This window comes from Myotis myotis, unplaced genomic scaffold, assembly GCF_014108235.1.
Source record: "Myotis myotis isolate mMyoMyo1 unplaced genomic scaffold, mMyoMyo1.p scaffold_m19_p_3, whole genome shotgun sequence".
Classification (NCBI taxonomy): Eukaryota; Metazoa; Chordata; class Mammalia; order Chiroptera; family Vespertilionidae; genus Myotis; species Myotis myotis.
The window spans coordinates 28,403,240-28,430,358 of record NW_023416335.1 but is presented as its reverse complement, the minus strand read 5'-3'; the positions used below and the strand labels follow the sequence as shown (position 1 = coordinate 28,430,358).

Sequence of the window (27,119 nt, the reverse complement as noted above, 5' to 3'; positions counted from 1 at the left end):
TATTGAAATTAGAATTTCATATAATTTTATGAATCAAAATATTATTATTCTTTTGTTTTTTGATCAACCATTTAAATATGTAAAAGTCATTCTTAGTTTACGGGCCATTCAAAAACAATCAGCAGGCTGGATCTGTTAACAAACTAATCCTCTCTATTCTTAATAACTGTCTATGGCAGCGGTTCTCAACCTGTGGGTCGTGACCCCTTTGGCAGTCGAACGACCCTTTCACAGGGGTCGCCTAAGACCATCCTGCATATCAGATATTTACATTACGATTCATAACAGTAGCAACGTTACAGTTATGAAGTAGCAATGAAAATAATTTTATGGTTGGGTCACAACATGAGGAACTGTATTTAAAGGGCCAGAAGGTTGAGAACCACTGGTCTATGGGTTCCTGAAAAAAATCTTTCTGGTAAAGACTTTTTCTATTTTATGCACTATTCAATTCAAACAAAAGAAAACCTATCTTTATAGGTCTTAATTCCTCAAACCACTTTTTAATGTTAAATAAGTAGAGAGGACTTTCATACGAACTATAGAGGCTGAAAATCACATGGGCTTCCAAATAAAAACTGGAATAATCATTATATGGTCCCATTCTCAAAACACTTTAATGTTTAACAAAAGCAGCTCAGGTCTTTAAATTCTTTTTTCATATAAGCTGTCCTATTTGCTAATAAGCATGTCTCAAATGTTGTTTTAAAATTTTGTTTTAAGAGTGGAATCACTAATTCTGGTTATATATCATCAATTTATTAACCCTTCAAACTCTATTTATAGTGTTCCAAGTTTAAGTAGGTATTAAACCTAAGCTATCCCGTTATTTTCCTAAAACTCAATGGGAGTTGGGCACATGAATGTGGCTTAAGATTGACAGGTTCTATAACAATTTCACATTAAATGTGGTACTTTGTTCTTTTAGAGTACTTTTTAAGCAGTCAAGCTATCACCTTTCAATTAATCCATAGCATTCACTGTGGTGTGATAGGCCACACTGCACTAACTGCTGGACACTCCTATGAACCTCAAGTGAGGTACTGATAAAGACAAAAGTTAATCTGAACTGCAGTCTTTACAGTATCTGGAAGAAAATGTTCAAAATTACTCTCTAAAACTTTATTTTGCATGAAAATATTTAGTATAGACATTGAACTAAATCTTTTCAAATTTGGCACCTTTAGTTTGATGCACTTGGGCACAGAGTACACCTAGTCTAAAATTTTTCTTTGTCCATTTCTGAAAACAGAGGACCCACATGGGACCAAGTTGTTCTATAGCTCTAGTTGACCCTCTCTGGTCCTAATATCCACTTTAAAAATCTTTGAAAATGAGGAAAGATTTAAAGAAATCAGGTATTCATCAACTTGATGTTCAAATCGGGTCTAGTTTGTTAAAGTACATGAAAACTGACATTATCAGATTTTCAGGCTGGTAAGATCAATTTGCTACTGCTTATTATGGAAGTGATCTGTAGGTTCTAGTTCCTCTAACAGTCAACATGAAATGCCATCTTTAGGCAGACCACCCATTTTCTCCAATGGTTCTTAGTATTCTTTCAAAATTGGAATATGAAAACATGGAAAGACATAGGCTAGCCTGTAGTATGAATTGTTTGCTCTGCTAAATAACTGGAAAAATCAAACTGGTATTTTTTTAAACTTTGCTAAAGTTAAAAACATGCTTATATAGTCTACTAGAGGCCCGATGCACAAAATTCGTGCACGGTAGGGTCCCTAGGCCTGGCTGGCAATCAGGGCCGATCTATAGGGTGACTGGTAGGGCCATTGGGGGGCCCCCACTGGCACCCGCCTTGGCCAGCCTGGTGCCACCCACTCGCCTGCCTGCCCCCTGCCACCACCGCCTGTTGCCTCCCTCTGTGGAGCAACCAGCTAACCTGGAGCCTGTGGGCTGGGGGCAGCTCCTGCGCTAAGTGTCTGCCCCCTGGTGGTCAGTGCGTGTCATAGCAACCAGTTGTTCTGCAGGTCATTCCACCGTTCGATCGATTTGCATATTAGGCTTTTATTATATAGGATTTTCTGTAATAAAATTCTGAATAGAATATTAAATTTATTATACCTAAGAATGTCTCTTCAAAGAACTTTAAAACAAATTCCACTCTACTGCTAGCCAATCCCCCATCTATTTTCCACTTATAGTGTCACATGATTAGGATACGTAAGAAGCCATTCTAGTAACAGTTTTTATTTTTAATTTGAAAAACCACGGATCAGGAAATACCTGAAATATAGATTTTAGAATCTGAGTTGTCACATCACCTTCAGGATGTTTTCTTTTTGTTAATGCCATGTGACAATAAAAGATAAGCACAGTTTTTATATAAATAATATTTCTGTTAAAATACTGATCTCAACTTAACTATTGTTAGTTTACAAATAAAAAGGTAGATATCATAAATTAGGGTAAGCAAAGCATGCAAATCTAAAGAATCTATATCTGAATTCCTAGATTAGCATTAAAACCAATCACCGCAACAAATACCTCAACAGTATGCCTCGTGTGGAGAAAGGAAGCCATACTGAACATTCAATGCCACAACTGTAAGGTTTTCGGAGAAGCACCTGTGGCAGTTTCAGCAGTTTCTATATGGAATGCTCCCCCTTTCTAGGATTACTTGAAAAAATCAATTCAATTCGAATTACGTAGCTGTAAAACATTGACATGTGTAGTTTTTACAGATTCAGAATCTTCTGTGTGATTTAAAACGGGCAATGGTTCATAAAACAGGAAACTTAAATAATAAGGGATCACATATTTGCAGGCAACATTTGGATTAAAAATACATATACATACATGAAGTGCAGAAGCACACTTATTGAGCATAAGCCATTGTCATGTGACCTCCTTGACCAAAAGCTATTGCTCTAAAACACTGCCTCCTCAATCACTTCTAATAATTTTTAGCATGAAGCCAATTTATAATTATGTCAATATTTCAACAAAATTTAATAGTATGGACTAAAAACCATTAACTCACGATTCTGGTTACTTTAAAATTTGGTATGCTGTATCTCAAATACATTAGTAACTATTCCTAGATGGAAATAAGCAAATACATGGAATCATTAAAAAAAAAAAATTAAAAACATTACTAAATGTCCATTTGTACAAACAAAACATTAGCAAACATCATGAGATTTCTTCAGTAAAAGAAAAATGTATATTTTTAACCCTTTGGTATCCAAATTCTTAATAATCATGAAAACTTTCTTAAATATACTCTTTAGGTAACAATAGGGAGACACTATTTAGTAAAGTTTCTATCTTTAAAAATTTGGTGCCAAGTTTTCATTTTAAGTTCAACACTGATGAAGGTAGTTTTACATTGCAACTGAACCCCAATTATGTTTGCATACATTAAAATATAAGAGTATCATTCAAATACACTGATGAAATATTTAACATGCTCCCACTATATTTTAGCAAAGGTAAAATATATTTGGATTTAGAAATCATTGGTTTTATTTGAAAACATTCTTTGTAAAAGCAGTGGTTAAACAAATATTAAAACCTATATATTACTCAAGCATGAAAAATAAAATTCTGAACTAAATTTGTCAACAACTCTATAATACTGTCCAGTCCAACATCTGCTCCTGCCCAGGAGGCAGAACTTTGATAGCTATCCCAGCAAGTTAATTCCTCCATCTTGCGCATAACACTTTAATAAAAGAAAAAAAAAAGACCCAGGAAATAGTAAGATCAGACAAGTTTGCCATAATGACAAATAAGTCACAAATTTCAAAGTAAACCTGGGTTATTTTGCCAAGGGCAAAAGTTGCAAACAAACTTCTTGCACTGTTATTAAAAATATGCTTATCACATGATTTGCCCTAATAAAAATTTTGCTTCCAGAGAGGGGCTCTATAGATAAACAAATAAAGGTGGGTCATAAATATGGCCACCAATTATGAACCAAACTAAACTAACTTCATGTCAATGAAAAATTCCTAAAAGTTCAGCAACATACTTTTTTGGGCAACATTAAAAAAAAAAGTCGGTTAAGATCACTTTTGTTATTATAGGCAACTGTGCCTGTTTTCTAAATTAGGCAAGATTTTTTTTAGAGTGAGTCACTGAGCTTGTTTATATAAGGCTATAGAAGCTTCTCCAGCTAAGTTCTTCTAGGCATCACACTAATTAAATTAAAATATATGTAAGCCCATTTGAAGATCTGGTTGCAACGGAATTAATGGATTCTACAGAAAGCTTTAAGACTTTGTCATACCTAAACACTGCCACCTATATAATGTAGTATTAAAATGGACTAGCAAATTTGCCTGAGATGCAAGTAATTCTGGTTTTACCCTAACTCCTGCTAACTACCTCCACCCGCCCCCGCCCCCCTTTTCACTCCAAGGCATTAAAAAAGCTACTTTAATATCTGGTTGATATGGGATCATTCTCAACTTCAATCTCTCAAGAAAATAAATACAAAGTAACCAAAATTAATTGGTGCAAAAATACTAAAAGTAAAAATAATACAAGATTCAAAATCTGCACTTTACATTGTTAGTAGTAAAAGGTCTGCTTCATTATCAGCAGATAGTGTTTCCAAGCATCTTTTTCTGAAATCACATTAACACAACTTATAGTGTTACTAATTTGATCACAAAAGAACGAGGCAACAACTTTTCCATGTCAGTACATGCCCTTCTTCTACTCAAAAATCCTAAGTGTGGAGTAGGCAGCATTCAAATATTAGCTGCAATGAAAAACTGAACGGCCATACAAGCAAAATTAAGGATGACCAACTTAATGAAACCCCCATACTTATCATACTTGAGAAAAAAATGAGAATGAGAAGCATTTGTAGAGGTGTAGATCATTTAAGGTACACAAACATTTAGTCTGGTCATAGAGCTGATGTAACCTTGAGTATTTTTATTTTTAGATCTGAATAATAAATGGCAAATAATGACCATCATATATGATAAGTAGAAACAAAACCTCACATGAAAAAGAAAACTTGGCACCAAAACTCAAGATGTAAAATAAGAGAAGAAAAAGAAACTCCATCAATATACTCACGTGTGGTGCTAGAAAATGTAATACGATGCACAGCAGTTGACATGCGTTATCTTACAGATGCAGCCTACATTGACAAGTTAGTTACATAATAAAGCATTCTAGCCACAGATGTGTGGTATAGCTGCCCTCACCACTATCTACCCAATGACCAAAAAGCAGCAACTTAAGACTTTGGCCACTTGATGCAGCTGATATATAAAAAGCAAAGTAGAAATTAAAAACAAAATTATTAAATCCCACCAAGTGTTATAAAATAATGATATAATTTTTAATCTATTCAGGGGAAAAAATTATATTATCTCCTAAGCATTATGGCATGTAATATGAAGAATTAATAATCTGGCCTGTCCTAAACTGAAAAAAAAAAAAAAAAAAGTAACTTTAAATCATGTGCCCCTTGATCTTAAAATAGAAAAAGGCATTTTATTTGCTAGAACTACACTTTACCACATGAGCAACATTATGCGAAACAAGTAAAATAGGTCTAAGTATCATAATTTGGGGGAATCAAGCTATTACTTGTTGGTAGACTAAAATTTAAAACTACAAAAATGTGCAGAAAAAGAATCAAAAAAGCAATTTACAATTTAGCTTATTGTCAAAACTGACATTTTATCTAGATTGTTAAAATTAAATAACCCCACATATAATTACAATAAATAATGATTACTGTGCTCTATCTCCAGGCCAAAGATTTATACTTTTAAAAATTGCTTTTGGCTAGGTGGTTCAGGCTAAATATTTCTTCTAAAAAATATCTGAAAGTTCAGTCAAGGGAAATCACCATAATGCAGGGTCTGGAGGGAATGGCTCTTATACTGAAAAACAGACTGGCACTTGAGGTCATGCTCAGTCACACTTGGTGGGAAAAAGACACTCGAGGGTCCTGTAACCAAGGACAGAATTGTAAATAAAATGATCTCATTTTAAAAAGACACCTATTAAAAGGACATAGCAATAGATATTTATTGGCTTAAAGGATTAAGCTATCCATTAAAATGAATAAAACTAACATTTTAGTAATAAAATGTTCAGGACCAATTAAGAAAATTGTTTCGAAAATAAGTCATTAAAAAGATCAACCTCTAATTATTTCAATAAGTGACAATTAAGCAATCTAATCAATTATTTTATATGACTCTGTATTTTATAACCAAAGCTTCTGTTATTAAAGATAGTTTTTAATCTAAATACAGCTAAGAAAACTGCACATATATCTTTGCTTTTAAAGTAATCCATTGAGAATTAACTCAATGTTTTTAACATTGTATAATATGCATTTAATTGTTTTTACATTACCTTAAGTTATAACTACATGTGAAATCACAAGGTACCCTGAAAAGTAACAGTTAAAATGCAAGTCATATTTATAAAACTAAATCACTACATAAATGACCCAAGCCCAACTAATGACTAATCTTAATACTAAATCAAACAGAAGCTAAGATACTAAAAGCCCAACGACAGGCCCCTGGTATTAGACAGGTTTTGCATTAACCTATATGGTTTTGCTCTCCAGGGTCTATTTTCAATATTTATTATAATACAGAGTCAAACAATGAAGTGGAAACCAAAGGGTTAAACTAAGTTATTAGTTTTGTGGGTTTTATTTCTCTCAAAGTCTAAAATTTCACATCGCCAATAGAATAAAGTGGCTTGTAATTAATTTTTATGAAATATTCAAGACACTCAAGATAAAACAAAAAAGCTGATATTATCATAGTTATTTTGGTTATTACAGCTCTATAGCTTACACTCAACATTTAAGGGTGAAAACCGCATCCATTTTGTTAATGCTGTGAACTGCAGAAGAAAAATTTTTATCATATAAATCTTTAAGAAAAAGTAAATACAAATGAATTTACTACCTAAAATAAATGTATTAATGCCATGACTAGCTAATTAATGATTTACATACAAAATAACACTTAAAAATACACTCAAATATTTTGTTTTACCAAACTACAAATAAGCTAGTTGATGTAAACTGGGCCAAAACAAAGATATTCTAAAATGCCATCATATCAAAAGCTCAGAGAGATTTTAAAGTCTTTAATGTAAATAGTTACATTTTCCAAGGAGTTATAAAATCATCAAAAGTTATAATAGGATTTAAAACATAATGTTCTCACATCTGCTAAAAGATGAAGAAATAAAAATTTAGAAAAGCTAATTGTCTGCAAGATTTTTTTGAGCCAACAGGCCTGAAAAATATTTTAATCCAATCCAAGGCATTTGTTTCCAAATTACTCCTTGGCAAAAAAAAGTTTGAAGACTTGCCCATGGTGATATTGTTAGTGGCAAAGTTAATGATGCTAGGTTCCAAATTTAATCAGTTAACTGTTCTGCCCCTTCTGTTGGTCAACTTAACCCACACAATTTTGCTCACCAAAACCAACTGATCTAAAAAGCAAAATTATATTACTAACATTAAAAACAAAGTTCAGGACTTTGCTTGCTCTAAATACTGTTTCTAAACACAACACCCTTAACTACATCTTGGCTGGGAAGAATAAACAAAGACACTTACTCGATGTGAGCCCCGTTAGCTACCAGGGCACTGATGCAGTCTAGGCTCCCAGAGCGAGCCGCTTTGTGAATGGGAGTCTCACCCTCACAGTCCTGGAGAAACAAACAAACAAAAAAACCACAAAAAAGGACACATACCAATATTCAGATCCAACAAGATTTCCACATTTTACACATATATAATACCTTAATCAATAAAGAGAAAATCATTTGAAAAACAAACAAAATAAAATGCATTACGACTTCAAAAAAAAAGATTTCCACATTTTAAAGTAAAATTAATCAACATGCACCATTTCATTCATCTTTGAAATGAAACAATATGGTAAAGCCAAATTTGAAGCACAACACAAAGAAATGTAGATGTGAAGAGAATATAAGAGCAGCCCAGGGTAGGGGCACACTTTGATCAAGAAAAGAAAACAGCCCTGTGGGGCCTGTACAGCAGTGACAGCATGTACGCTCTAGATCGGCGGTTCACAATGTGGGCACAGCCCCAAGGCAGGCAATTTGATTTTTAAAGGGGGCAATTCGAGAATGAGTTATCAACAGCAAATTTTTTGCATTTCTTATGGTTCTAGGGGCCTCATATACAATATATAAATATATACTGTAACATATTTATGCATTTCAGTTCTCTATTATGTTTTGAAACTTTATTTGCTATTTTTTCCTATCACTTTACATTATTATTTTTTAAACAATTTCTTAGTGATTTCTTCCTCAGTACTTCAACTATCCTTTCATTTTTTTATTTTTCTCTTTCACAGATGCCATGTTCTTTGGAAGCTTGTTTAGACTAAGTTAATGGCCTTTTAGACTTTCTCCACGTGGATAGTTCACTTTTTGCATAAGAATTATATGTCACAGGTGGGGGAGGGGAGGATCAGGATTTTAGAGATGCTTAGGTGGAGCATGGCCAAAAAAAGGTTGGGCCAAGAAATATCACCAATATCTAACATCTAGTCTAGTTTACCCATATCTACCACAAGGCTAGCTTGATTCAAGACATCACCAGTTTCTCCTTTCGATTTTTTTTTTTTTATCTTGAACTTGAATTTGGACTACACTGTAGAGCTGGGGTCACCAACCTTTCGGAACTCAAGGACCACCGGTTGGTGACCGCTGCTGTAGAGAACATGGTTGAAGTCAGAGTCAAGAAATGATGGGAAGGGAGAACACAAGGGTCAAACATAGCCAGCTCGTATAGAACTCAGGCTGTTTGTGATGAACAAATCTGTCCAAGGACTTTTAGAAAGGCTGTATTAGAATCAGATTCATGCCTCAGAAAACAATACTGGAAGAGATAGTGGAAGTGAGCAGACTCAGAGAAACAATTCAACACTAATGTATTAATCCAAAAAGAGGATGAATTAGTTTACACTGCATGACTGGAAAAAATTTGAAACACAACTTGATTTAAAGATTCTCATGTAAATTAGAGGTAAAGAAAGATACAGAATCAAGAGAAGTTGTTTCTACTAAAAAAAACTGAGATAGGACTTTTTGACTGGGAAATTCCAAGTGGCTAAGCAGCAACCGTTACTGAATCAATTAACACTTCAATGTCACTGGAAACGGAACCTGGCAGAAGACTACCACATAGTTAAGGGATAAAGATATAAAGCAGAAGTGGGGCAACTTTACAGTGTCTGATACAGTCTTTGGAAAATAGCTCATTCATAAATTCAGTCAATATTTGAGCTCCTCACCAACGCATATTAAATTACAGGGGGGAAAACTGAGGTGAGGGCGAAAATAAAAAAAAGAGTGGTACATTATTGTACAGAAAAATGAAATATGAAAGACCTGACAGTTTAGTGGAGTTTTGAAAAAGTGTGTACATTTATTTTAAGATATGTTCAAAAGTGATATAAAAGTACACAGAATAATCCCATTTTTCAAGAAAGAGAAAACCATGTGGTTCTATAAGGAACTAACAACTGAACTCAGATTTTTAAAAAACAAAAAAAACATAACCCCTATCCTCCCCCAAAATGGTTAAGGGTGGGAGGGGTACATAATAAGGACAAATAAAAATTTCAGACAGGTATTGCCAGAAAAGTAGAACTGAGATTTAGATGAGGTTTTGCAAAAACAAACAAACACACAACAACAACAAAACCCACAAAGCAAAACAACAAAAACTCTCAGGGAAAATAAAGTTTTGTTTTTAGAAAGCTACCTTTGGAACAAGAAGGAAAAGGATTTTTGCTACTATTTCCAGAAGATGGTGGGATAGTAACAGATGATGAGAGCAAAACTACCTGTTCTGTGTTACACAAGGAGAACGTCATTAAACTGGGAAGGGCAGAATAAATACTACTTAAAGAAAACTGTAGCCAAGAGAGTAAGAGTAGAGAGCCATTTTAAGGTTATATTTCAGCCCAGTCACATTTTAAAAACACCAAATAGTTTGTAGTGTGGTTCTGGGAGTATTGTTGGCAAACTCTTGAGTAATAAAGGAAAGCGGGAGAGGTTACTAGAAATCTGAAGACGGACAAGTCACCTTGAATTTTAATAAAGAAAACTCTTATTTCTAATCTAGATACAAGAAACTATGGAAGCAACATCAAATGCCAGCAAAATTCTTGAAGGGGTATTAAAGAGATGACTTGCAAACACAAAAAATGGCACCCAGGGATAGTCATGACAGACCAGCAATTTTTAACCCGTGCTGCAATAAGTTTTAAAACATGCAATACCTGACTATTTAGTCAGGGGCACTGACCTCTTTTCCCTTAGATGAAAAACCTGGACCTGGCTTTAAAATAGTTTATCTGGAAAGTGAAGAAAACTACCTCAAGATGGATCAACAGTGTGTTGGGGAAACCAACAAAAGGGCTACTGGGACCTCAAGGGTCCCTGGGTGCCTGTCATAGCAGTCCCAGTTACCTAACAGAGCAAGACAACATCTGAGATTCAGAACGAAGTTCAACATCAGACCACAGCCAACTGAGATCCTGTCAGGAGCAATGCCAGGATGCTTAAGAAATCCAAGTGGCACCCTTGACATGGGAGGACTTGGGGATATTGAGCCACGTGAACAATTAAAACAAGGGAGGGTTGCAAGGAGAGAGTGGGATTTGGGGACTCTGGCCCTGGGAGCAAAGTTTAGGAGAGATTTCCACACAGTGCTAACTAGAGCAGCTCAGAGGAAGGAGTGGGGGGCACAAACTTGTTACCTATGGAAAACAATGAGCTGCTAAAAACATTATATGAAAAGGGGGATTATTTCAGAAAGGTCTGAAAAGTAGCATTAGGCAATTTCTTTAGCTGTAAATTAGATTCTATGTAACAATTTAATGGAAATTAACATGTAGAGTATTCTGTACTTAAATTCCATATTAATATTAAACATTAATTACTGCCATTTATGGATTGTCCATATTTTATTGATAAAAAGGTTGAGCCACAGACCAAGAATATTACTTGCCCAAGGCCAGAGAGATAGGAAGCAGAGTGTGGAATCAAGGCTTAGTGCCCCTCCTACTGAGATAAAGGGGGAGGAGAGAAGAATGCAGGACCAGGAATGAGACAAGTAGAGACAGGCAATGCCTACAGCAATAACAGTATACAGTTGCCAACTTATAACTCCTGAATAGGTGGATAAAGTAACAAAGTTGTCCAGCCAGTGTGGCTCAGTAGTTGAGCGTTGACCCACACACCAGGTCACTGGTTTGATTCCCTTTGGGGCCCATGCCTAAGTTTCAGCTCCATCCCCAGTGGGAGCATGCAGGAAGCAGCCGATCCATTTTGTTTGATGATGTTTCTCTCTCATTGATATTTTTTTCTCTCTCCCTTCCTTTCTAAAATTAATAAAAACATATTTAAAAAATTATTTTAAAAGTAACAAAGTGGCAGAGAAGTCTGTATATATAAAGGCATCCTGTGTGGAGATATAAGTTCCAGTTGAGTAACAGAAACAGGTCTAAAATCCAGGGCTCTCCCTTTACTGTCCTCACGACTAAAAGTCTATTATGGAGAACAAATTACCCCTCTATTCCTCAAGTCCCCTTTCCCATCAATCCTTGTGTTAAATCACTGCTAAAATACTTTTCCTAAATTACTTGCTTTGTAGGTGGGTATCTGTGTTATCTTTAGGAGAGGGGCTTGCAACTACTTTATTTCTGGCTATCATCAAAGGATGAATCTTAGGAAAGACAAAAAAGCAGAAAAGAGGAAATAAAAGTTACTTTGCACAAAGTAGACCCTTGATGATTATTAGTAGTACACCAAATTTTTGGAAACTCCTTATGTTGACCTTAGAGATGGCAGAGATATTATCTCCTAATCTTGAGAAAATGGCTAGTCTTTAACATGCCAAAAGATTAAAACCAGGAAAAGAATATAAAAATAGGATAAAGGAGAAGAAAAAAAGCCCATGGCACAAGTCCCTTAGACCAGTGGTTGGCAAACTGCGGCTCGAGAGCCACATGGGGCTCTTTGGCTCCTTGAGTGTGGCTCTTCCACAAAATACCGACTTCTGCGCATGGGCCACGAAGTTTCAATCGCACTGTACGTGTGCGCCAGCACGTGGTATTTTGTGGAAGAGCCACACTCAAGGGGCCAAAGAGCCGCACGTGGCTCGCGAGCCGGTTTGCCGACCACTGCCTTAGACGAGTACAACCTGGGGCACGTGCTAAGACTGGGGATGCTCCAGTCAGACTATCTATGGAGTCTTTTACAACCACAAGCCTGTTTCAGAGAGTTCCCAATAAGCTAGGCACTCTTCTGATGGGTTCCTCCGCTCCCCCTCCCCCAACTCATGTGAAAAGAATACTGAAAACACACCATTAAAAACCCGGCATTCTGCCCAGTCGTCGTGCCTCAGTGGTTGAGCATCAACCTATGAACCAGGAGGTCGTGGGTTGGATTCTCAGTCAGGGCACATGCTGGGGTTATGGGCTCGATCCCCAGTGGGGAACGTGTAGGAGGCAGCCAATCAGTGATTCTCATCATTGATGTTTCTCTCTCTTTTCCTCCCTCTTCAAAATCAATAAAAATATAGTTTTAAAAAAACAAAACAAAAAATCCCGGCATTCTCATGTTTATGTTTGTATGCTTAGATACAAAACCTTTGCATTTGGTGTCCAGAAGTCACTTCCTAGTGACCATTTATCTCCGTCGTCATCACCCCCAACTTGTACCAGAAGCAACATTAACTCACACTGGTCATTCTGCTAAGGCTAACTTAATCACAGCTATTAAATATATTTTGCTAGTATGAATATGTTTGCATAATTATCAGTGGAAACAAGGCTAAGGCAGCTGTGAGCAGGGATGCCAGGAAAGCTGGGCTTAAGGCCAGACTCCTTCAGTCACAGCTGTAACCTTGGGCAAATCATTTGGGTCACCATGGATCACAGTAAATCATATAACAGGTGAGAGTACTCTATAAACAGAAAGCATTGCTATGTGAAAGGCCTATTATCCACAAGTAATTCAATAAACATAAATTCCAATTAGCCCACAGGTAAAAATATCAAACTCTAATTAAGGCCTCAATTTAAAACTCAACACCATGTAATTATAACTAGAAAAAGAAAACAAAACAAATTCCCTTACCTGTTTGTTAATGCTGGCTCCTGCTTGAATCAACCAGATCAGGCACTGAGGATGTCCCCCAAAAGCAGCAATGTGAGCTGGGGTCTGTGCGTAACGTGTAGTGGAAACATCAAGTGTGGCTCCAGCTCTCACCAACTGCATCAAGCACTCCAACTTCAAAAGCAGTAGGAGAAATGAAACATGCATAAATGTTGGTGTACTATTAAATATTACACAAATAATCTAATTCTACAATGGAGATTAAGTGGCATTTGTTGCCATTTTTTTTTTTCCTGTTTAAGGGAAGAAATTAAGTCGTTCCTTCCCAATGTTATAGAAATTTTAAAAGGCATTAAAAAATAAACAAACATTTTTCTTTATAAAAAAAATTGGCAAATAAGCACGGATGGCATGGATCAGTGGTTGAGCACTGACCTATGAACCAGGAGGTCATGGTTCGATTCCAGGTCAGGGCACATGCCTGGGACACAGGCTCAATCCCCAGTAGGGGGCGTGCAGGAGGCAGCCAATCAACAATTCTCTCTCATCACTGATGTTTCTATTTCTCTCCCTTAAAAAAATAAAAATAAATTGGCACATAGAAATATAAAGTAAAAAAGACTGACACCACACAAATTTAAGTATTCTGTTTTCCCTACAGTTGGAAAAGACAAAATAAGGAAAGATTAGCTTGCATTATTTAGACTTCTATCAAAACTAGGTTTTGCCACTTTCACACACTATTCTAAAGAATAAAAATGTTAAAGTGACTGGTAGGTTAAAAAAAGGTTTGTGTAGCCATGGTAAACTCTCCATAGTCAAAGGCTGTTTTCTACAGTCTGCACAACTGTACACCTTGATACAATGCAGCATTTGATGAATACTCAATTGAGGTCCACCCTTCAGATTATTTTCTCAGGGAAAAGATGTGTAGAGTAAGTGAGAGGGTAGGACTTAAGTCTTTCCAAACTGATTGTATAGAGGAAAAAACCCTCAAAACAACAATGCAGAAAAGGGATAGAGCACAGCTGAGCTCTGCACCTAGCAGGTGACTAAAAGGAACAGTAGTCAAGATCAGACTCTGCAGCCTGGTTCCATATTATACTAGCCTCTGGGTAAAGATCTCATCACACTCAACATACACTGAAGAAATGCCTACCACATGCCAAGCACTGTCCAAGAAGGCCTGTTGTTCTCAAGGACTTACACTCTTCCACCTGGTGTGTCCTCAGATGCTGGACTCCAGACTGCTCCGTTTCCGTTCACGAAGCACCATGCACAATTAGTGAAAAAGCTCTAACTGCCAAAATTCTTTCTCTTCCAGAGGACAGACCTCAAATGAAGAACAAATAGCTACGTTCCCATCTCACCCCATGTCTCTTATCCTCTTTCAGCAATTTAAGCCTTTCTTTGCAAAGGACAGATGACCAAAATCAACATTTTTGTGAGATGAACTCTCAATTGAAAGTACACTGATTTAAAACATGCTATCTTCAAGGAACTTGAATCTGGGAGTGATGGCTGATAAAGAGACAATTTTGGTATATTGCTACATATTGCCTTTATTAATGTACTGAGTAAAAAGAAAAGTGCCAATACTAGTGATAAAATGAACAGCTGTTAAATCCAACAAAAATGAGACAAGGATAAAAAAAAAATCACTGGGTATTCCAAAAGCAGTTCATCTTAATATCAACTGAGAGCTCCCTGGACTTAAACCTGTACCTATTAGTTCAATTTAGGAAACTGGGTTTGGAATTCTGGAAAAATACTGTTCAGTAAGACAGCTTGTAAAAGCAAGGTATAATTAGAAATTTTAAATGTTAAGTGCTCTGGGAACAAATAAGCCTCATAAAAGGTTAGGAAACTCTGCACAATTGGCACATTTCTAGGAACACAAGCTTGAAAGTTGGGAAAATATATATATATATATATATCTCCAATATGCGAAGTGTCCCTTCAGGAGTTTGACGGACTGGGAGTTCGATGGCTTGCTATGATGTGCACTGACCACCAGGGGCAGAACGAAGGGAGGCCCCGGCTGGCAGCCAGCAGCCACTAGGGACCCTATCAGTGCACGTATTTCATAATTATGCTAGATTGGCTCTTGCACAGGCCAAGAACAGTGTAGGCTTAAATTTATATAAAAGAATGGAAGCTGTTTTCAAGGGGGCGGAGGGAGTGTTCAGGGGGGACTGGACTGGGGACCTATAGTACTGAATCCTGATCTAATTTGTCCTAATAGCTTTTTCTCAAAGACTTGAATGATGCTTTCTATGGCCCTTGCACATGGAACACTATACGTTCATAATGATTAAAGATGGCTGAAAACACTAGGGTAATTGCCTCTATTTACAATATCTGGCCTCTTGAGGTTAATCTACTACTCATGTTCTATAAAAGTAAAAACTTTCAAAAAGTCAGTTTTATTAATTATCATAAAATACACACAAGAAATTTATCATTTTAAGCATGTTAAAGCAGTTATGGCCATTAGTAATCCTTAGATAACAAGCACCCTTGGGGTGGTAACTATTCTAAATGACCACTTTTAATGAGAGTTGAGCATTCTACAGAATGTACAGGCTTGTCATACAACACGGTGTCACTTCCTACCGGGTAGGGAGGAGAGGCATCAACAGGAAAGCCTTTTCAAAAAAGCTGTCCTTGCTTGTTACAGGGTACCTTTCCCCAAAACACAGAGGGACAGAATATGTCGAGAACCAATGCTTTGAGAGTTTAATGTAAAAATAAACCAGAGCAAGATGCTCTCAGGAGGGAGATAATGCCACAGATTACTGATTGCCTTGGGAAATCTACACTGAAGAGAGAGGAAGGACAGGAAAGAGGGTTCTATTACTTTTAAGAGACTGATTTCCCACAGGCGCTCATTGTCAGCAACTGGTACCATAGTAACCCAACTTTAGAGACTGGCGCCATGGGATCTTATGGTTGATTAAGTTACTTGCCTCATCCCCACTAATCATAACTCTTTCATTTCTTTCAATAAAATAAGCATGACTTTTCCGTTTCATGAGCGGAATCAGAAACGGTTTCCCAAAAGATACAAATGTACTGAGAATATAACACCAAGAAGAGCAAAGTAAAGCAACTTCACCTGCTGGTAATATAAATATTAAGATATTCAGGTCTTAAAGTAACATTTCGCATTACCCTGCATGTATTCTTGCAAAAACTTTATTTCAACCTAACCTCATCATTTCAGAGGGAAACGTTTTTAAATGTTCCTGAATTTTGACATACAAGTCTTAATGTTACCTTTTCTCTTTAAAATCCTCACCCAGAGGATATTTTGGTTGCCTCCTGCATGTGCCCCTCCCAGGCCGGGGAATCTGCAACCGAGGCACTTGCCCTTGACCGGGAATCGAACCCGCGACCCTTCAGTCCGCGGGCCGACGCTCTAACCTCTGAGAACCTGGCCAGGGCTTAATCAGTTACTTTTGAAATGCACCGAAACCTTCCCTTTACGACTCCTCGGATCCGATAACCCCATTTACTGCGCAGACGGGGAAAACGTTATCTAATAATTTTGCCTAATTTAACACCTCTACCGTAATTTACACGGAAGACTCGAACACCCATCACTGATTTTACTAAGCCCGGGCAAGCTGGGAGGCTCCGAAGCATATGGACAACATGCTACACAAAATCCCCTAAAACCAATTTGTGAAAAGTATCTCCACTTATCTTACCCAACGGCCTGGTGACTACATTCAATCAGGTTATTCCACTCCCGAAATCACCTGAAATACAGCCTCCAGCTAACAGAGGGGTCTGCAGATAACGCTGTACACGCTGGTTCCAGCGGGGCCGGGCGCAGACCCCCGCCGCGGGGCCGGGAGAGGGCGCCGACCAACGCGGACCCCGCTCGGCGCCGGCGACGCTCGGCAAGGAGGCAGGGGAACCCGGCCCACCGACCCTCCGAGTTTGGCGCGGCTTCGCTGCCGGCGCCGGGAGTTCTCTCCTGGGGCAGAGCGGGAACGAGACCTCCAGGGCCCCGGCCGCCCCGCGGTTCTCCCCAGAGGCACCGGCCTCCGGCAGCCCGTGCGTCCCCGCCAGGGCCTCGTCCCGCACCATCACCCAACACGACCAGCAGCGCGAGGCTCCGGCCGCGGCACAGGCCCCCGGGGGTGGGCCCGATCCGCCCTCCCGACCGCAGGCACTCATCCTCCAGGCCAGGGGCGGCGCCTCCGGGCAGCCGGCGCCTCCGGGAGGCCGCCCCCGTTTGAAACTAGCGCGGCGGCTCCTGCGCCCCAGGCCCCTCGGGGCGCCTCCGGGCCCTCTTCCGCCCGCGTCCCTAGGGGCGCCGTCGCGGCCGACACGCCCCTCCCCGCGATCCCGGCACGCCTCGCGCCCCCAGCGCTCAGCCCCCATCTTCCCCGACCCCACAGGAGAGCGGCGGAAAATGGCGCCTTAAAGCGCCCGCGCCCACCTTGCCGAAGTGCGCGGCCCAGTGCACCGGCGTCCAGCCGTAGAAGGAGTCCTCGGCGGCCAAGTGGGCGCGCGGCGTCTGCTGCAGCAGCGAACAGAGCGCGGCCAGGTCTCCGTCGCGGCAGGCGCGGTGCAGCGGGAAGCGGAGCGACAGCAGCTCCTCACTAGAGAAGCCCGCTTCCACGCCCGGGCACGCTCCCGCCGCCGACATGGTCAGTCACCGAAGAGCTTGCGCGGGCGGGCCGAGAGGACGTACCGGGGAGGACCTGCGAGGCCGCCGCCGCCCGAGCACAATGGAGCGAGTGTAGCGCCGCCGCCGCCGCCGCCGCCGCAGCGTCCCGCGGGCTGCCGAGCGCAGCGCGCACGGGGGGCGGGGCCTGCGGAGGCCGGGCCCTGCTGGCGCCGGGAAACACCGAGTCTGGAAGGAGGCCGGGAACCGTGGGGTGGAGCCCGGCGGGGCCGGAGATGTTGCAGACGCCCGGAGCGGCGGGCTGAGAGCGGTCGGGACCAGGGGCGGGGCCGGGAGCTGGAGGCCGTGCCGAGGCGGCCGGGGTGGAGCCGGCGGCGATGGATGGGCCGGGAGGGGGCGGGGCCTGGCGCGGCTTCGTGGGGGCGGGGGGCTGAGGCCTAGGGCTGCGGGGGCGGGGGGGCCGGAGCGCGCGTGGGGTGGGTGGGGCCTGGAGCGCGCGTGGGGTGGGTGGGTAGGGGGTGTAGGGGCCTGGGGTTGGGAGGAGCGGGGCCGAGGCTGTCCCCTGGCCCGGCGGGTCCCGCGGGCTCTTGGCCGCGCCCCCTTCCCAGACCTCAGGCCCGGGTGCGTCCGCATCGTCCCGCGGGGGCGGCCCAGCGGCGGGGCCTCCGGGAGGAAGCCCGCCCCACTTAATAAAAAGCGCCCGGAGTCTCAGGTTTGGGGTTCTGTGACCCCGGAAGCGGGGCTCCGGGTCCCTGGGAGGTGTCGGCCGCGCGCCCGTGGTTCGGTTCGCCCAGTCACTCCTTTGGGGGGACCACTGCTCCTTAGGAGCCGAGGCCCAGGCCGGGAGCCGAGGACACGTTCCCGCGCTTTCTGCCCCAATTAGGGCGCCCGCTGGTCCTTTGCGAGGACAGACAGCAAAAATAATGAGGAAAATACTGCTGCATGCAAAAAAATACTAAATTATTTTTCAGTGACTGAGAATCATTGTTTTTTTAAAGTAGATTTTTTTCTGATAATGAGTAAAACGTGAAAATTATCAATAATCTCACGATTATTAACGTTTATGGATATTTACTTAACAGTACTTTTCTAACCATATAGTTTGTATATATTCGTTTTCCTTGTCTATATTGCTTTCCTTTTTTTCTTTGACAGAATTTTAATCAGTAAGCTATAAGCAGGTAACCACATATCTGGGAAAATATTGATGCATAAGATAGCACATTGCAGCATTAGTTAATAAATAAAACAATGACTTAGAGCCCCAGCCGGTTTGGCTCAGTGGATAGAGCCTTGGCCTGCTGACTAAAGGGTCCCGGGTTCCATTAGGGTCAAGGGCCCATGCCGGGTTGTGGGCTCCATCCCCAGTAGGGGGCGTGCAGGAGGCAGCCAATCAATTATTCCCTCATCATAGATGTTTCTGTCTCCCGCTCCCTTCCTCTCTAAAATTAATAAAAAATATTTAAAAAAACACACAAAACAATGAATTAGAAACAGTGCCCAGCAAAAGGAATGACTGCTATCTATACAACAAATGTGTTGAGTACATCATGAATGAATGAAACACATTGGGAAATGCTCTAGGTCAGCAGCTCTCAAACCTTTCACAGGGGTGGCCTAAGACCATCGGAAAACACATATATAATTACATACTGTTTTTGTGATTAATCACTGTGCTTTATGTTCAATTTGTAACAATGAAAATACATCCTGCATATCAGATATTTACATTACGATTCATAACTAGCAAAATTACAGTGACGAAGTAGCAACGAAAATAATTTTATGGTGAGGGGTCACCACAACATGAGGAACTGTATTAAAGGGTCGCGGCATTAGGAAGGTTGAGAACCACTGCTCTAGATAAAGTAAGTGAGAAAAAGTAGCAAGTAGTGAGCAACTACTAATGAATGGGAAATATGGATGAGATTTAGAATCTGATGTCAAGGAATTTATAATCTATTAGGTGAGTCAAGAAAGTATTTCAGGCCCAGCTGGCGAGGCTCAGTGGTTGAGCGGGGACCTATGAACCAGGAGGTCACGGTTCGATTCCCCGTCAGGGCACATGCCCAGGTTGCGCACTGGATCCCCAGTGTGAGATATGCAGGAGGCCACCAGTCTGTGATTCTCTCTCATCATTGATATTTCTATCTCTCTCCTCCCTTCCTCTCTGAAATCAATAAAAATATATATATGTATATTTTTAAAAAGTATTTCAGTAGTTCAAGCAATACTTTTGGGTTTGTGCCGAAAAGGTAGAAATATGCTATAAGCACATTTCAAGATTGATCTGCTCATTCAATCATCTTTCTTTGTGTACAATATGTTGATATTAATCAAATTATCTGTTTACAATATACACCCTGTTTAATGACTCCTGCATTTCCTAGGAGAGAGACATCCCACTTTGCAAAAGGACAAAAGCATGCTTTCTTAGGCATGATACAGAGAGGGAGGGATTACTCTTTCTTACCAGGCACCCTACAAATGATGAAACTGAGACACAGATAAGCTAAGGAACTTGCCCAAGGACAAAGTTCCTGCATGCCTGTGACAGAGGTTAGAATAATATCCAGACCTAGTTTCCAACCCACTGTTAAAATTTTTTAACCTTGGAATTTATTTTGCATGAAGAGGAAAATAAAGTAGGTTATAGTGATAGGATTCTTAGAGTGCAACCTTCCTCAATTAATATGATTTCCTGGGGTTTTTTTTAGGGTTTCTTGGACTATATGCAAATTTAAGTAACTTTAGAGAAATAGGCCAACATATATAGGGTGTCCCCCCAAAATGTACACATACCCACTGAATATTTAAAAGAGTGTTTATTAAAATACACTTCATTTTAAAAATTGAGCTATCAGGTGTTAAAGTGTATACATTTTTGGGGACACCCTGTATATGATGCTGAATTCCTAAAATATGTCTCATGATAATTGTGGATATGAGAATTATAAGGGTGTCTATTGAGTACTCCCAAATGCTATTGTTCCAATTAGTTGGTCCCAAGTTTTGCCCAACTCACAAATTTTATCAATTTCTGATTTTCTTTAGGACTCTTATTTCTAAAAAGTTCTAGGAAAAATGAAAAAAAAGTAGATTCATAACTCACATCCTTTGATTTTATTTGACAAAGCAGCCATAAATAAGTGACAAAGATTCTCTCCTTGACTAAACTCTATTTTGGCCCCCCTGAATTTAAGCTAGGCCTTGAGTTATGGACTTGTGAGGTTGTCTCTGTATTATCCAATTTTAGCAACAATACTAAGTTGGTTTAACTAGAATTCCCTGTACGTCGTTTATGCTCACCCTTGATGTCTAATCAGGTTTCTCATTACCTACAACCCTCAGGTGGTATTTGCTCACACTGGCCTGCCTTCAGCAAGAATCCTGTCAGGTTGGTTTAGCCAGAATCCTTGATGTTTAGTTAATGTTTCCTCTTAACCATTTTCCATTCATGGATACCCACCTTGTGTTGTGGCTATACATTCCAACTTGTTCATGGTAGATTGAAAATTGAGTTTGATATTGTTAGGTCTGATCAAATAATTGAATAGATACCCACTCCCCTGGGAACTGAGCTTTAGACCACAACCAACATTCCCTTTCACCTAGACCACATTCCACTTGCTAAGATCATTATCCTTCCCCTCCGGACCTTCCCAGGATCTGGACCCGCCCTGAGAATTCTCTGCCCAGAAAAAACCCGAGTCCTTTATAATCTCTGACTCCCCCATCCCTGGGTGCTAGTGCCATTTGGAGACTCAGCCCATCTAGGTTCCAGATGACCTAATGAATTCATAATCCCTTACCACACTTGGCCTTTTGCATTTCTCCTTTGGCAACCCTAACAGATATCTCTCCCCCACTGCAAGCAATAATGGGGTCTTACCCATTGGTCTCTCTAACAATCGTGATGGCCTTACTTGATTAAAAATCTACTTTACCATGCCTTAACAAGTGCCATTAACAAGTTTCTTCTTTAATTGTTTGCATAATAATTTTTTTCTTTAACCTAGCAAATTTGGATACTTGAAGACAGGATTCAAATACCTGAAAGAAACAAGAAGACTCCAGACTCAATATATCAAAATTAAACCCCAAAACCCTGTGTTTAGAATTGGCATTGTGATTTTCCAAAAAGGAATTGCTCAAGTGGGGCAGGGCTTAGTTGAAGGAATGTCCCAGTCAGAAATGCATAGACGTGTACACATACTTGGTACTCATTGGTGGGCCTCTTCTGAGAACTGTTATGCTTGGGACACAGTGAACAGTGTGTTGTGGAAAACGAAATTAGAGAGGAAGCTAGGGTCCCAGGTTATACACCAAACTAAGGAGCTGTCTTTAATTCCTGAAAGTGTTGGACCAGTAAGGGGCTTTGCTGTGGTGCCAGGTAAAGGGAGGGCGTGGTGCTCTGAGGGAGAACCAGACCTGACTTACAACTGATCATGGGACGGGAGATCCCACTCTGATGGTGCCTTTACCTTGGCCCAAAAGTGGGGCCAAAGTCTTACTGTTCTCTCATCTGCCTTTTCTCTCCTCCCATCCATCTCCCACCATGCTGCCAGATCATCTCTTAATAAGGCAAATCTGCTTAAAATTGGACGTAAGAACAGTGTTTGGGTCTGTCCAGGCTGCCATAACAAAATACCATAGAGTGGTTAGCTTCAACCAGCGGTCGCTAACCTTTTGGACCTCACGGACCACCAGTTGGCAACTGCTGGCTTAAACAACAGAAAGGTATTTCTCACCGTTCTGGAGGCTGGAAGTCAGAGATTAGGGTGCCAATACAGTTGGGTTCTGGTGAAAAGCCTCTTCCTGCTTCATAGATGGCTGTCTTCTTGCTGTGTCCTCGCGTGGTGGAGAGGGAGAGCTCTCTCTCATGTCTCTTATAAGGAAACTAATTCCATCAGGGGGGCATCATCATGACCTCATCTAACCTTAATCACCTCCAAAGGCCCAGCTCCAAATAGCATCATGTTGGGATGAGTTTGAGGGAAACAATTTCCCAAACTTTGGTCACTCAGATACCACCTCCCTGTGAATTTTCACGTCTATGTAGATTTTTTATCCATGTAGGATTTGTGCTATCCATATTTTTCTTTAAATATGTTTACTTCTTAAAACTTACCAACTTTTTTCACATCCTCTCCATTAACAAAACACCGATGAGTTATGGTGTTAGTTACATTTTCTTCCCTACCCATTTAAACAAATACACGATTTATTCAAGTGCTTTCCAAATCTCCCACCATTAGTGGTACTCACATCTTGCTTTGGAAATTGCTTCCCCGGCAATAAAATCTGTACCTACAATGTCTGACTTCCTTTGTTTCCTTTTCCATCAGTAACTAGCTAACTATGGTAATAATGTGACTAGTGTCCTTATAAAAGTGGGAAATTGGGCACTGGTGCACGCACAGGGAGAACACCCTGGGATGATGCAGTCGGACATCGGGGTGATGTAGCAGAAGCTAACAATGCCAAGGTGTGGAAGGTCTGGGACAAGATCTCTCTCCATCATCCTCAGGAAGATCCAACCTGTGGTCACCTTAATATTGGACTTCTGGCCTGCAGACCGTGAGAGAATACATTCCTGTTCAAGCTGCCTGTTTGTGGTGCTTTGTTATAGCAGTACCAGGACACGAGCATGCCCTCCTGTCCTGGTTCAATCCAGAGATGCCAAGGCTGGGGAGGCTCCCTCACTGCCCTGTTCAGACACCTTTGAATGCACCTGACTCCTTGGACTCTTTTTGAAAGCCGTGACCCTGGTAACAACAGGAGCTTTGTTCCCCTCCAGACACTTCTGAGAGCAGAGTTTCCAGATGTCTAGAATTTTAGTTTCTTGTCACCCCCAGATGGAAAAAATAAAAAAACCCAACAAGTAAATTTTACTCATTTTAAATTATGAAATAAAATTTTAAAAACAAAAATCAATCCTATATAATAAAAGTGTAGTATGCAAATTGTCCCCTGGACCAGGAGTTGTCCAGCAGTTCGAACCAGGGGGTGGGGCGGAACAGTGGAAGGGAGGGAGTACCCGGCAGCCGCTAGGGACCCTGCCAGTGCATGAATTTCGTGCACTGGGCCTCTAGTGAAATAAATAAAAATCTAGATAGTGAAGAGATGTGCCCTGAGACTGCCTCTCCACATTACTAGATCTCTTGGTGATTGGAGACATGCCAGAAGTTTGCTTCTGGAGGCTCTAAATGTGAAAACAGGTGCTTGTCTGTCAGAGGATGCCTCTCTGCTCTGCAATGGAGCCACCAGGCAGTTTGGAGAGCTTGCTCTGAAAATCTTGTGCTTTCCACTTCACATTGGGTGTTCTGTTGAATAAAATAATGGATAGATGCCTCTCTCTCTCCCACACCATTTCTGTCTCTATCTCTCTCCATCTCAGTCTTACTCTGTCTCCATCTCTCTGTTTCTCTTCATCTGTCTCTTTCCACCTCTCCCACTCTCACACTGTCTCTGTCTGTCTCTCTGTCTCTTTCCGTCTCTCTCCACCTCTTCCTCTCTGTCTCTCCTTATCTCTGTCTGTCTCTCTGTCTCTTCCTCTCTGACTCTCTCCATCTCTCCCTCACTGTCTCTCTGTTCCTCCCTCTCTGCCTCTGTCTTTATCTCTCAGTTTCTGTCTACTCTGCATCTGTCTCTCTCTCCATTATCACTGTATCCCTTGCACCAGGACAGTGCCCCATCCATATTAAGTCCTCAGTACAAATCTGTTGACTGACATCAAGTTGCAGGCTGAAACTCAGATCAGTTTTCCTTTGCAGAAAGGGGATCTTGGTTATAAAGAACATGAAGATTCTGGAATCTTACTGATTGTCCTGTGTCTTACTTATATCTTGTTTAGAAAGTGATTAGCACTATAATGGGGGGGGCGGATCTCATTTTTTCCCCTTCCTATGTAGGCAAAACCTCAGTTCCTCCCTGCTGCATGTTTCTTCCCTGTGTGTCTCCTTTACCTTCACAAAGAACACTTCTGACACTTCTGGTCACCAAATGTGTGGAGATTTGGAATAAGAGGTGCTCTTAGTGTCTTATCACTTTGGAAATGACAAGGGTTTTAGGAGCTCTGTCAGGAACTGGGGACAGAGGCCAATATATGTATTTCTTATAATTTCACAAGCACAAATGCCCTTAAAACCAAAGGACCTATGCTCCACTCAAAATACTTGAAATCTATATACTAGTATATATAAAAGCCTAAGCGACTGTTCGACCGGTCGCTGTGATGCGCACTGACCACCAGGGAGCAGACGCTCAATGCAAGAGCTGCCCCCTGGTGGTCAGTGCGCTCCCACAGCAGGAGTGCCATTAGCCAGATGCTGGGCTCGGGAGAGCAGCTGCAGTGGCGCGAGCCTCTCTCAGGGACACTCCCTCTGTGCGCCCCTCCCCCATCGGGACCAAACCAGGATCAGACCGTCATCGGGACTGACTAGGCACAAGCCCTCAGCTGCTTCTCGGTCATGGGCACTCTGGTATTGCCCTAGGATGGGCGCATGGAGACCGCAGTGGAGCGGCAGGTGCAGCAGGGGCTGAGATGAGCCAGAGTGACACGGTGCCCAGCCCGGGCTTGGGCTCCTCCCCGGCTGCCTGCCGCTTCCCAGATTTGGCCAGATCCCGCAGGCCATGCCGAGGGACCCCACCGGTGGCCTCTAGTAGTAGAATACTTGGGCATGGAGGGTGGAAAGGTGTGAGGAAGAAAAAGGAAGCAGCAGGCTGGTCTGTACCTGCCATCCTGAAGACAGGCAGCCGGGGTTGGGGCTGCTCCTGAGGAGGGTCCTGCTGAGATTACCATGTGTGGTCTCATGAGCCCTCGACCTTTAACTTGGCAACGAAGAAGTCCTTTCAGATGTTTCAGCCTATTCCTTAATTCCCCTGTGTTACTACCAGAGAGAAGAGTCCCTAGTGAGTCATCAGTATTATTGAAGCGTGCTCAGCGGTCCCCCGGCAGCGCTGTGACCTTCCTCCGCAGAGCTGGCCAGGAAATGCCCATGTGGCCACACCGAGGCCGATTTCCCTCCACACGGAGCCACAGCCCTCGAGCTGAGGCAGCTAACCATGCTCATTGGACCAGACCTAGGCACCTGGAGCCGCTGAAATTGATCACATGTTCCTCACCCTTCCTGAAATTCCCACTGTGGAATTCATCCCTTAAGTACATTCCAGAAACAAGAGCATTTAGCCCGACAGGAACCTCTGTTACTGAGGATAACATAATCTCAAACACCTGATGGAATAAGAGGAACTAAGTTGTCAAAACTACTCCAGTGGATGCAGGAGAGCTGAGACCATGTGAACCAGGAACACGGAGGCTACAAAGAGGTGAGGTTGGAGCTCACTCAGGTCCCAAGATGGTCTCTGTGTGGAAAACAAACACATGAGCACTTGTCTTTTTATCCAACCCCACTAGAACCCTGCACCCCTGGTCCGTTCAAACATGGGAGTGGTCTTTGTAGGGGACTGTGGGGCATGAGGGGAAGCAGCCAGAGTGGGGGATGGAGACACAGCGCCCTCCCGCAGTGGTGGCCCAGGGCACGGAGCCAGTTACTTTCACCTCTCATTATGCCAACCTCTCCCCTTTCTCCATTTCTAGGGTCTGGGTACATATGAAGAAGGAAGGTCTCCCTGGCTAGAGGGAACATCTCTCAGCCTCTCTAGCTTAGTCTCCTCATTCACTAAAGCAGCGGTTCTCAACCTGTGGGTCGCGACCCCTTTGGCGGTCAAACGACCCTTTCATAGGGGTCGCCTAAGACCATCCTGCATATCAGATATTTACATTACGATTCATAACAGTAGCAACATTACAGTTATGCAGTAGCAACGAAAATAATTTTATGGTTGGGTCACAACATGAGGAACTGTATTTAAAGGGCCAGAAGGTTGAGAACCACTGCACTAAAGGAAGACAAAAATTACCCAATTCCTGCTAAATGGCCCTTGTCAGGGTCAGATGAGACTGTGGGTGTGTAAAGGATTTTTAGATTGTGAAGATGCAGGTTATTAAGCATTCTGCAGAGCACCTTTGTTATTTACCCTGACACCAAGCAGTTTATAAAAATTTCAGTTACCAGCTTTTCCTGGTATGGGGTCTTGCTGTTAGGTGTTTTCTTTCTCTGGAAGGCTAAATTTCAGTGTCAAGGCCTCCAAGGGCCTTGTTGTCAGAAAGGGGCACCACTCAGAGTACATGCCAGCTGCTATGAGTGTCCCCAGGACCCTGCCCTGTTCCTAGGACCAATGGCCCTGCCTAGGCACTGATGTCCACAGGGCTGCTGATGACAGCATGCTGACCTCTGGCTAGGAGACACTGTCCTCCCCCTGGTCTCTTCATCCCAAATGT

At 41.7% G+C, this 27,119-nt stretch overlaps 1 protein-coding gene across 6 annotated transcripts in view; it reads right to left on the bottom strand.

Annotated features, from left to right (window-relative positions):
• The window catches only part of ANKRD10 (ankyrin repeat domain 10), a 36,299-nt gene extending 18,236 nt beyond the window's left edge, over positions 1–18,063 (bottom strand). The window contains exons 1-3 of one of the 6 annotated variants that reach the window (XM_036297122.1): positions 17,585–18,063; positions 13,153–13,305; positions 7,586–7,677 (exon numbers count right to left, since the gene is read on the bottom strand). In XM_036297122.1, the coding sequence (XP_036153015.1) occupies positions 7,586–7,677; positions 13,153–13,305; positions 17,585–17,794 (455 nt within the window). In that variant the 5' untranslated portion in view covers positions 17,795–18,063. Of the gene's footprint in view, positions 1–7,585; positions 7,678–13,152; positions 13,306–14,338; positions 14,544–16,844; positions 16,966–17,584 lie in introns of those variants that run through there. The other 5 variants (XM_036297120.1, XM_036297121.1, XM_036297124.1 and 2 more) reach the window with 5 other exon arrangements.
• Positions 18,064–27,119: the final 9,056 nt, after the last annotated feature.